This window comes from Petaurus breviceps, unplaced genomic scaffold, assembly GCF_028583685.1.
Source record: "Petaurus breviceps papuanus isolate PSGF00001 unplaced genomic scaffold, PetGlider_PUasm1.0 37, whole genome shotgun sequence".
NCBI lineage: Eukaryota > Metazoa > Chordata > Mammalia > Diprotodontia > Petauridae > Petaurus > Petaurus breviceps.
Genome location: NW_027186296.1, coordinates 97,057,084 through 97,069,456, shown reverse-complemented (window position 1 = coordinate 97,069,456; position 12,373 = coordinate 97,057,084). Strand labels below are relative to the sequence as shown.

Below are 12,373 nucleotides of genomic sequence, written 5' to 3'. Positions count from 1 at the left end.
TGTCTAAAGTAATTCTTTGGTGGTATGATTGATATGACACTGAATAAGTTAATTCATTTAAGTAGTATTGTTCTTTTTATTGTATTAGCACAGCCTACCCATGAGAAATGATTATTTCTCTGGTTATTTATATTTATTAATTCTTCTTTCCATTCTTTTATATCTTTCATTTAACACTGAATTTTATGCTTTTTGATTACTTTCTTCATGTTTTAGAATCCTTTTTCCTTTGAGCTTCTTTTTGGACTCATTGTGGAGTTACTTGCTTTTTCCGGGTTTGTATCTTGGACTACTTTCAGTACATAGTATTTATCATGTTGAGTATTTTTTTCCTGTTTACTCATTGCTTCAGCTTCTGGTCAGGATCTGCTCCCTTCTATAGTCTTGGGCGCTCCATTCTCTGCAGGAATTCCTTGGTATTAGCATGGGCTTATGGTGGTTTGACTTAGGTTTTGACCTTAACCTCTTCTATGTCTCATTCTTGAACAGTCCAAATCTGCCTCTGGCTTGGTAACTGTCCCCAAAAAGATACTGATTTTTCTGGTAGGTGCTATACTAGCCTGGGCTCTTGCAACAATCTAGTTCTTGCTATGGTTTAGGCATAGGCTTCCTGTGTCAGATTTTTGTCCCGATGTGGCTCTAATGGACTCTAGGTGTCCTACCCTGGTCGTGTCCTATCTCCTGCTCTGTCTCTTAGTCACTAGCTGATTGGTTACTACTTGTAGCCCTGTCTCTCACTATGGCTAGGGCATGGGCTGACTGGATCTGAACTTGATGCTGATTTGACCCTATTTCCTGGTGCAAGTCTGGGTAGCTTGTGCACTGTGTTTTCCATTTACTGAGCCTTCACAGGTTTCTGGAAATCTTGTGAAATCCTGGACTGGCTAGAGAATCTTATGGTCATTTTTACTTCGGTTTTCTTTATAGTTGTTCCTTCTAGTACATTTTTTAGAGCATTCCTGGAGGGTATTTATCAGGGTTCTGGTCTCCTTTAGATCCTAACGTATTTCTACCTTAGCCAGAAGGCTCAAGGTAATATTTTTCAATACTGAAAAGAGGATTGACTCTGAAGTGAGGATTAGAGTTCAAATCCCAGCTCTTCCATTTATTACCTGTGTGATCTTTAGGAAATCCCCCTGCCTTTCCCTCACCTTCCCTACCCCCCAACTCCTACCTCTGATGGTCATTACTTCCAAGATCCCTTTAAGCTCTCATTTTGTGATCTCTTCTCTTTGATTAGAGTGTGTCTCCCAATGAAGGAATTTCAAGAGCCATATCTCAAACTCTTTTCTAGGCAGTCTGGCATCTCAGTCATCCCAGGGGGGTAGTAGCAATTTCCTGTCAGCTTCCCCAAGGTGAAAGATGTTAAAACTTTGTAATTGTAAGAGCACAATGAGGTTTCTTAAGACTAGCATGACAGAAATCCATTGAGAATCAGGAGTCTATAAGATTGACTACCTACAAACTTCTGGTACAGTTTGTTTGCTTATCTGTAGAATGGAAGAAAGGCTTGAGTTAGATGTCTCTAAAGCCCCTTCCAACTCTTAGTATGAAAATTTCTGTGAATAACTACTCAACTCTTCCCCCTTCCCCCCCTACTTTTTCAACTTAGTTGGCCAATCTATTAGAATTTTTGAAACAATCAGGTAAGAATCATACAGGATGAGACAAAGGGCTTAGAGGTTTTTGATCCAATCAACAAACTGTGGTTTTGTTGTTTTTAAAACAAAGAATACTTCCTACAATGTAGTTTATTCATTGTTACAAACTTTATATGACAAGTTACTCTGAGTTTTAGTAATAATAATAACTGACATTTATGTTGTACTTTAAAGCTTACAAAGTATTTATGTGTGCAAATCATTCCTCCATAACTTCTGGTTTTGAATATCCTTGTTTAATGTTTGGATGGGAAAGGCCTTCATGGGAGGATTCCCACTTGATCTCACCGTCTCCTCAGCAGGACTGTTCCTGGCTTTTCGTTTTGTTTGAAAGTATGTTGTATTTTTCCCTGTGTAACCTATTGGCCTGAAAAAAATCACTTGGCCTCAGTAGCATAGTGAATCATCAAGAATATCACATGAAAGGAATGAACATCTGGGTTAATGCAACTGAGCATCCATTTGTTATTTTACATTGGTGTCCTTAACATGTAGCACCCATGCACTGGACATAGTAGTCTCTTAATAATTTTTTTGTTGAATTATTGTTTTTGAATGATGTAGGGTTTTCTAGTAGACTAACTGACTGATGATCATATCATATATCTGGCATTCCATTGCTTCATTTGGACAGTATCTTAACCCTGAAACATTATGTTTATTAGAGGCATTGTTTCTGTTCTCTATATTTTTTTGCATGTTTCATTAAGGGTGTTCAGTAAGAAAGCCAGGTAATGACAGCCACTTTTTAGCTGTCATTCAGAAAGAAAATAAGGGTTAAAACTTTCTGTGATGAGTATAAATTATATAGGTCTTAGCCTGAGGGAAGAAGCAGGGGGAGATATATTATTTTCTTTGACATGGATGTACCTTCTGGCTGCCATATGTACATGACTAGAAGATGTTGACAAGTCTGGAAAGGCTGTAGAAAGAGCTATGTAGGCAGATAATAAATGGGTCGTTATTTTGCTTTCTTATAGATGCAGGAAAAGGCAAAGGACATTTACATGACCTTCTTGTCCAGTAAAGCCTCATCACAAGTTAATGTGGAGGGACAGTCTCGCCTAAATGAGAAGATTCTAGAGGAACCTCATCCTTTGATGTTTCAGAAGCTGCAGGACCAGGTAATGGGGCTTCTTTTTCAACCAACTCTCTCTTTTTTTGTGTGCGTTTTGGAAGGCAGTTGGGGTTAAGTGATTTGCCCAAGGTCACAGGACTAGTTTTTGTGTTAAGTATCTGACTTCGGATTTGAACTCAGGACCTCCTGACTCCAGAGCCAGTGCTCTATTCACTGTGCCACCTAGCTGCCCTCAACCAACTCTTAAAAAAATTTTTTTCAGTGAGCAAAGATTTACAATGCCATTTGTAATTCCAGAGGACTGATGATGTAATATATTATTCATTACATAGATGTGACAAATTTAGGATATATAGTGATGTGTGTGTGTATAAAAACCATTGAGGAAATTTCCTTTCTTTGATTCTGCATATTTGTTACAAGGAATTTGTTCTTCTTTTCCTTAATGGTGTGGGGATAGGAAGGAAAGAAGATATTTTTGTTAATTTTTTAAAGCTAATAAGTTGGGGGGGGGTTTGCTAAGATATGAAATGTTGCATACACTTTCAGATGAGGTCACTGTATTACTAATTTTACTTAACTGTTTTGCTTTGGTATAAGAGACCTGTCAGGAATATTGATCTTTAAATGTTCATAATGTAAAAATGAAACTCATCAATAAAAAGTTCTAAAAACCCCAAAAATCTATTTTATCTCCTTTCTCCCCTGCCCTCTCCTTCCCATGGAAGGGGTGAACAAATCATAGCCAAACAAAGCAAATTCCTGCATTGGCCAAATTGGTCCAAAAAACATAGGGCACATTTTGCACCCCAAGTTGCAGAACAGTTAACATTTTGCATCAGTAGAGAATCATAAGAGTGAACCTTAGAGGCCATCTGTCTCATCCCTCTCATTTTATAGATGAGAAAACTGAAGCCCAGAGAAGTTAAATGTGACCCAAGGTCACACAGATAATAAGAGGCAGAGCTAGGATTTGAATCCAGATCCATTAAAGTATTGAAGTTACATGTCTGTAACACTCATACGTGTATGCATATGTAGATGTGTGTATGATGTCCCAAAAGTCTCACAGCAGTTTTATGCTTTTAAACCTAATAATAAGATGTAAATTGATATAAGATTTACTGAGCACTTTCTTTACTGCAACTATATGTAGTGGGAAGTCCAAATTTTTTGCATTCATCATTTACAGAAAAGGGGACTGTGTTCACATAGCTAATATGCCAAGATTCAAACCCAGGTCTCCTGACTCAGAGTTGAGTATACTTTTCATTATATAATATTTCCTATTTCTGTTATCTAAGAAAAAAATCCGTTATTTGCAATAAATAATTCCCTTGTTGATGCTTGATAAATGAAGTAATTATACTTCCAAGTTTTAGACTAAATTTATAGGTATGGCTTATCAGAATATTGCATTAGTTTTACTTTATTCCATATTCTTTTCTTTAGTTATACTTTATTCTATAGACCTGTATCTACATAAAGTAAATATAGCAGTGATGTACTATTTGAAGACGCAGTTGAAAACAATATCATTACATGTGTGAATGTAAAGAGCATTCCTTCCTGCAGTACATTCATATGAAGACTGGCCTTTGGCTTAATCAGTTACCAAGCATTCCACTTTCAGTCATCTTGTCCAACTTCCTTGTTTCACAAACAGCATCCCACTCTGATCACTATATTCCATAGGTGGTCAGATCACGGCAGGATACAATAAGATGAGCACTTCTTTTTCCTGGACACCATACTTTTCTTAATGGAAACTAAGACTGTATTGGAACTGGGTGATCTGAGTGATTCACATTTTGAGCTTGTAAAACCATGGAAATTGTCTTTACACATGCTATTGACTATTGTTCCATCTCGTTCCCTGTACTTGTATAGTTTATTGTGTTTTTTTTTTTAAACTGAGGGCAAGACTTTGTATTCTTCACTATTATGCTTATTGCAACAAGAGAGAATGCAATTATTTTGTGTTATTCTAAAGAAAAATGAGAGTGGCATAGCTTGTCAAAATCTGATCCCATGTTGCTAAACAGTTGGCCGACTAGCAGACTTTGAAGGACTAGAATTTTTTCTAGATGCACATACAAAAAGGCATCAAAACGGAGACAGAAATAGTCAGAATAATATTGGCACCAGTGAAGAAACAGATGATTTTGTTCAGTCCCACGCTATGGGATTGTGCCACTTACAGCAGTGTGTAGTACAGGTGGCAAAGGAGGGAATTTTATGTGACTAAAAGTAAGCAACTTCTAGGACCCCTTGTTAAAACCTTTAGTTTGAGGAAATGGAAAAGTTCATGATCTCCAAAGGGATATGTGAATGAAAGTACCCTCTTTAAAACCAGGATTAATTCTAAAATAAATATAACAAAGACACTTTGGGTTCCCATCTCACTTCTCTAAAATTCTGGCTCTGGAGAAGTTTTGTTGGCAACCACTAAAATACACTTTCAGAATGATCTCTATTTCTCTTTGTTTCCCAAAGGTCCTCCTACCCAAGTCCTGTTTCTATAAGTAAAAGAGAGAGAAACTAAGCAGGAGCATGTTTCGAACTGATGGGTTTCATGTCATTGAAAATAAAAGCAAATCTCAGCAGATTTGGCTTTGCATGGGGCCTCTTGGCTTTGTGTTAGAGCCACCAGAATAGATTGTTCTGCACTTTCAGTTCTCCCAGAACATACTCATCAGGGAAAATTTAGATTGTCTTTAGTTCTGCATCTGAGTACAGAAGCACTTCACTTATCTGACAGCCTCAGCTATCCAGAACACAGCTAAGAACCTGGAAGAAAAAGAAAAGACCTCTGAGTAGCTAAAGCAGATATCACAAAGTTCATAAGCTGGTCATTTAAGAAATCATTCAGTGCCTATTTGCTCTTTAAAAAATAACCCAGAATTTTAATCAATGTAGTTAAGTAGTTTCTTGGTCCCTCTCTGATTAGAAGCAGCAAAATATACAGGGTATGGGAATTATTAAAGGTAGACATGAAGAGTCATCTAAATTGATTGACTCCACTTCCTCACCCTGTATTTATTTAAGACATATACATACATATTTGGACAGCTAGATGGCACAGTGAATAGAGTGCTAGGCCTATAGTTAGGAGAATTTATCTTCCTGAGTTCAAATCTGGCCTCAGACGTGTACTAGCTATGTGACCATGGGAGAGTCACTTAACCCTGTTTGCCTCAGTTCCTCATCTGTAAAATGAACTGGAGAAGGAAATGGCAAAGCACTCTAGTGTATTTGCCAAGAAAACCCCACATGGGGTCATGACAACTCATACACGACTGAAATGAATGAACAACAAAACATACATATTTAATACATATTCATTTCTCTAAATTATAAAAAGCAGATTAAGAATTTAAAACTCAGACTCAGCATAGATAGGACAATCTTGGTTATAATATAATAATCATTTATTAAGTGCTTTCTATGTTCCAAGCACTGTGCTACATTCTGGAGATATAACAAAAGGTAAAAACAGGGCCTGAACCCTCTAGGAACAGGGGAGACAACATGCAGATAACTACGTACATACGAGATATATACAATGTAGATGGAAGGTAATGCAAAAGGAAAGACACTGGCATTGGGCAGGGTTGCATGGGGCGGGGGCGGGGGGCTTCTGTGTTTTGGAACTGGAAAATTCGTCCTGCCTAAAATGGATTTTGAATTGAGCCTTGAAGGAAGCCAAGAGTTAGAAGTGAGAAGGGACAGTATTTTATAGACCTGGTAGACACCCAGTGAAAAAGCACAGATGTGGGATATAGAATGTTATGCTCCATGGACAGCAGGGCCAGTATAGTTGGATCATAGAGTGAAGGGGTAGAAAGTATAAGTAGATTGGAAAGGTAGGATGGAGCCAGGTTGTGAACGGCTTTAAATGCCAAGCAGAGGATTTCATATATGATCCAGTCCAGTTTATTGAGTGGCCAGTGTGGGAAGATTGCTGGTGGTGATAATATAGTCAGACCTGAACTTTAGGAAAAATTACTTTAGAAGCTTGAATGGCAAATTGACTGAAGTGGAGAGGCTGTTTCAATAGTCCAGGTGGGAGGTGCTGAAGGTTTGTACTTGGGTAATGTGAGTGGAGATAAGGGGGCAGACACAAGAGATGTTATAAAGGTTGAAATGACAAAATTGGAGATAGAGTAGACATATGGGGTGAGTTAGCATGAGGAGTTGAGGATAATACCACTGTCGTGATCCTGGGTGGCTGGAAGGATGGTAGTACCCTCAACAATAATAGCAAAGTTTGGAAGAAAAAGGAAGGTTTGAGGGAAGAAATAATGCGAACTGTTTTGTGAAAGTTGAAGCCTATAAGACATTCAGTTTGAGCTGTCCAAGAGACAGTTGGAGATGCATTATCTAGGGAGAGAGGCAAGGGGTAGGTATATAGATAGGGGAATCATCTACATAATGATGATAATTGAACCCACGGGAGCCAATGAAATCAGCAAGTAAGATAATATAGAGTGAAAAGGGAACCCAAGACAGAACCCTGGGCAATGCTCACAGTTAGTGGACATGATGTGACTCAGTAAGAGACAATGAGAAGGAGCAGTTAGAAAGCTTGGAGGAGAACCAAGACAGAGTAGTATCATGAAATCCTAGAAAGGAGATAGTAACCAGGAGGAGGTGGTCAACAACATCAGATGCTGCAGTGTCAATAAAAATTGAGAAAAGGCTGTTATATTTAGCAATTAAGAGATCATCGGTAACTTTTGACAAAGCAGTTTCAGTTGAATGAAGAAGACAGAAACCATATTGCAGAGGGTTTAGAAAAGAGTAAGAGAGAAGGTACATAATGTAGATGACTTTATAAAGGAGTTTAGCTTTGAAGGGGAGACATACAGGATTATAGTCGGCAGAGATAGCTGGCTCCAGTGAGGTGGGGTTTTTTTGTTGGTTTTTCATGGATGAGCCAGACATGGATGTATTTGTAGGCAGTAGGGAAGGATCCACTTTATTAGGAAAGATTAGCTATAAAGGAGAGAGTGGGGAGGATGGTGGTAGAAATTTGCTGGAGAAGTTGGGAGGTAATGTGATCTAAGTGTGAAGAGTGAAGAGATAGTTCGGGGGGCGGTGTCTAAATGGTAAGAGATTAGGAGGTGGAGAGGAGGAGGTTTTGGTGAAACATGAGGCAAGATTCTCAGCTAGAAGGGTAGGAGTGTGTGCCAAGAGAAGCTTGAGGGGAGATGAGATTTGTAACAGTTACTATAGAGAGTGAGCTCATGAATCAGTTAGAGATTAATAGATTGTTTGCCTTGCTACACTGAGGACCCAGTTGAGTTTAGATAACAAATTTTAATGAGCCCAGTCAACATAATTTCATGATTTTGTCCAGCTCTATTCAGAAGTACATGAATAAGAGTCGAGCAAGTGGATGATGGGAGTAATCCAGGGCTGGAGATTAGCAAGGGATAATCAATGATATGATACAAGGGCAGGGGATTTTAGGCTGTGGATAGTATAGAGTTGAGTTGGTTCACCAAGGGGCTGAGATAAGGAAGAAGCAAGAATGTAGCCCTGCTGATGTTATGTAGCACTGGTCTATGAAAGAATGGAGTGATTAGAAGTCTTAGCATGAAAAAATTAGGGGTCATAAGGGACAAGGAGATATTTAATGAAAAAGATTATGATCCAGTAAAGAAATTTTGAAGTTCATGAACATGGAAGTGAAATGCTTATGAGTTATTGCAAGATCGAGGATGTGACCACTTCTGAGGGTGGCTGAGGTGGAGGAGGTGATGGGAATTGAGTAAATTGAGGAACTGGGAAGTTAGGGCATTTGAAAGGATTTCAGTATGTATGAAAGGGACCTTAGGGGTAATCCAGTCCAGCTTCTTCCTGAAGATGAAGAAACTTAGGCTAGAGAAGTTAGATGATTTGCCCAAGGTCACATAAGTCATAAGTGATAGAATTTGGACCCAGACCTTGTGACTCCAGATCCAGCATCCTTTCCACTGTGCTATCCCACCTTGAGGATAAAATAGAAAATTTTCAGTCTAACATCTAAGATGCTCTACAGTTTGCCTCTGATCAACATAATGCTTTCCTTCCTTTGCACATAGTACTAACAATGACTGCCATTTCTATAGCCTTTTAGACTTTTAAAAAACATTTTATAAACATTACCTCTTTTGATCCCCACAGCTCTGTAAGAGAGGTACAACAGGTATGATTATCCCCATCTTATAGATGAGGGAACTGAGGCTGAGAGAGGCTCAGTGTGTAGGCATGCATTCATGATGTATGTGAGTATGATTCAGATGTTAAGTTTTTGTGGCTCCACTGTCTGTGTATACCCTAGGGTTGTGTTGTTGGGACTGAATAACCTCTACAGTCTCCTTCATTCATATTGATATCTTCTCAAATGCCCAAGTTCCCAATTCCTCAATTTACTCAGTTCCCATCTATACAATAGATAGCTAAATATTTGTTGAATTGAACTCATTACGGATAACAGTAATATGTAATAACTGCCAACCTGATTCTGATGTAAGAGACAGGAAAATGATAAAAAGCAGACAAACACACAACTCATAGTGGTCTGGGTTATTTAGCTAGTGTAGTGATCAATAACCCTGCATATCTCAGTAGCCCTTGAGAGCATCACTATATTACAGAATAATAAACTAGCTGATGTTCAGAATTGCCCAAGCTCAGAATTGGATCCCCAGAAGGCGTCCTGTCCAAGCCATAACTGAGTAAGAAGAACTCTCTATAACATAGCGCACAAGAGGTCAACGTGTGTGTGTGTGTGTGTGTGTGTGTGTGAGTGAGTGTGTTTAAGACTTCTAGTGAGGGTGAATCCATTACTCTCTGAGGCAGTCTTTTCCATTTTAGGGTTGCTCTAGTTGATAGGAGGGTCCCCCTCCCATTTCTCAAGCATAAATGTCCTTCTTTGCAATTCTTACTGACCAGCCAGAACAAGTGTAATCTCTCTTCCATCTGGGTCCTTGTAGATGGCTGACATGGACCCCCTAAGGACTAAATAGCCCCAATTTTAAATGTCCTTTAATGGCTCCTCATATGGCACAATCTCAAGGCCCTTTAATATCCTGGTTGCCCTTTGAATGTTCTCCAACTACCTCAGAATTATGCTTATAAGATCACATATTTAGAATTTCTTTTTTTTTTTTAAGCAATTGGGGTTAAGTAACTTGCTCAAAGTTACACAACCAATTATTTCTGGGTGTGGTGCTAAGTGTCTGAGCCCACATTCGATCCCCAGGTCATCTTGACACTGGGGCCGGTGCTCTTACTCGCTGTGCTACCTGGCCGCCCCACATATTTAGAATTTCAAGGGGCCTTAGCAGTTCCTCAGTCCAACTCCTTTATTTTATACGTGAGCAAATCGAGATTAAGAAAAGCTGAGTGACTTGCCGAGAGTTGACAATTAATAAGTAGCAAAGTAGGTATTTGAATATACTTCCTTTGACTCTAAATCCAGTACTTTCATGACTACAACATTATTTTTTGTTTCATTTTTATCATCTCCTGATTTTGTTGTTGTTCAGACATGTCTGATTCTTTCTGACCTCACTTGGGATTTTCTTGGCAGAGATACTGGAGTGGTTTGCCATTTCCTTCTCTAGCTCATTTTATAGATGAGGAAACTGAGGCAAACAGGGTTAAGTGACTTGCCCAGTGTTACACAGCTAGTATTGTCTGAGGCAGAATTTGAACTCAGACTCCAGGCCTGGCACTCTATCTACTGTGATACCTTGCTCCTGAAGCAACAATCAATTAACATTTTCTTCATTTTGTTAAAGAATCATGTATTTCAGTGTCCATTTCAATGACTCTCATACACACATACAGTCTGCTTAGCTCAGTTGGTTAGAAAATGATGTCAGTGAGGCCAAGATCCTGGGTTTGATTACTGCATGACCCACTTTCAGTTCTCTGGTCTGACTCTGGCCAGCTGACTTGCAAATGTGTCTTTGTTCAATAGGAATGATTATCTCAGTGTAAATATATCCTTTTACTAAAAAATAAAAACCCAAAAAACTAAGTATTTGGTTGGATCATCTTTATATACTAAGGATGGTACCTTTAAAAAAATGAAACACTCCTTTCTCCTCATTTCTTCCTGGATACTAAAGTCTGATTCATCTGCCACCTTCTTGTCCTCAGCATCATCCATTATTATTATTGGAAAGATAAATGGTCTTTATGAGCTGGCAGTCAGGAGTTTGCATGACCCTCAGTTAATCACCTGGCTTTCCAACAAGTGTCCCTAACTAATAAAATGGGTTTTGCTATCACATCTCATGTGACTGTAGATGCAGTTGAATTCATCATTTATTTAAAGTGTGCCAACATGTGAATCATTAGAGAGACAAAGACAAAAGCATCAAAAAAGTAAGAACCAATCCCTTCCTTCAAGGAGCTTACATTCTACTATGAGAGACAACATGCATACAGATAAGTAAATGTAAGATAATTGGAGGAGGGTGAGAGCACTGATGATTAGGGGAAATCAAGAAAAGCTTTTGCTAAGAGATGGTGCATGAGCTGAACTTTGAAGGAAGTTAAGAATTAAGAGAAGAAAGTGAACAAGTCAAAGGCAGTAAGACCAGAGATAGAAGGCTAAATGCCAGGTAGGCTAGTGTTTCTGGGATGTAGATTGTGTGAAGGAAAGTAGTGTGAAATAAGATTATAGAGAGAGGCTGAAATCAGCCCAAAGCACTGTGCTCATGTAAATGCCCACACATGTCAAATGATTATATCTCTTTCCCCAAATAAATCATGATAATCACATTTTCTTGGAATTATATCTTTCATTTTTTCCCCTTATTCATCCTTTAGATCCCCTGATCTTTGTGGTATGATAGGAAGATAGACAGTTAGGTGGTACAGTGAATAGAGCACTTGGGCTTGGAGTCAGGAAAACTCATCTTCCTAAGTTCAAATTTAGCCTCAAACACTTACTAGCTGTGTGACCCTAAGCAAGTCACTTAATCCTGTTTGCCTTAGTTTCCTCATCTGTAAAATGAGCTGGAGAAAGAAATGGAGAAGGAACCTCACCAGTATTTTTGCCAAGAAAATCACAAATTGGGTCATGAGCAGTCAGACACAACTGAAAGGACCTAACAACAACAACAACAAGGAATATAGAATTCAGACCCCAGTTGACTAGTCTTCTGAGCATAATCTGGCATGGTTCAAATGACTCACCTCTGTGTCCCTCAGTTTCTTCACTTTAAAATACAGGTGATAAATAATATGTGTAAGCATCATCAAAGTCTTAGTGAATTTGATGAAGATATTTATGAATTAACCCTATGTAAACAAAAATGTTTACCTGTGCCTACATTTCTCTTTCATTTTTTTAAACATGCCTAACTTCTCTCTCTAGCCTTTAGTGAAGTTTTTTCTTAACTATTTGTTTAAAAAATATTTAAAATGAAATGTCCATAAAGCACTTTGCAAATCTTAAAGCACTATGTAAATGCTAATTATTATTATCACTGTTGTTATTATATGTGCACATATTCATTCAGCAAATATCTCCATCAAATTTCTGACAGTCGTGTTAGTTGTTGTTTGGCATTAAGAAAGCCAGATCAATTTATTTCTCCCCACAGACTGGTTCTGGAGTATTTCCCCT

At 38.4% G+C, this 12,373-nt stretch overlaps 1 protein-coding gene across 3 annotated transcripts in view; it reads left to right on the top strand.

Annotated features, from left to right (window-relative positions):
- RGS10 (regulator of G protein signaling 10) overlaps positions 1-12,373 on the top strand; it is a 70,619-nt gene that overhangs the window by 39,956 nt on the left and 18,290 nt on the right. For all 3 annotated transcript variants that reach the window (XM_069099077.1, XM_069099076.1, XM_069099078.1), the window contains exon 4: positions 2,642-2,785. In XM_069099077.1, the coding sequence (XP_068955178.1) occupies positions 2,642-2,785 (144 nt within the window). The remainder of the gene's footprint in view (positions 1-2,641; positions 2,786-12,373) is intronic.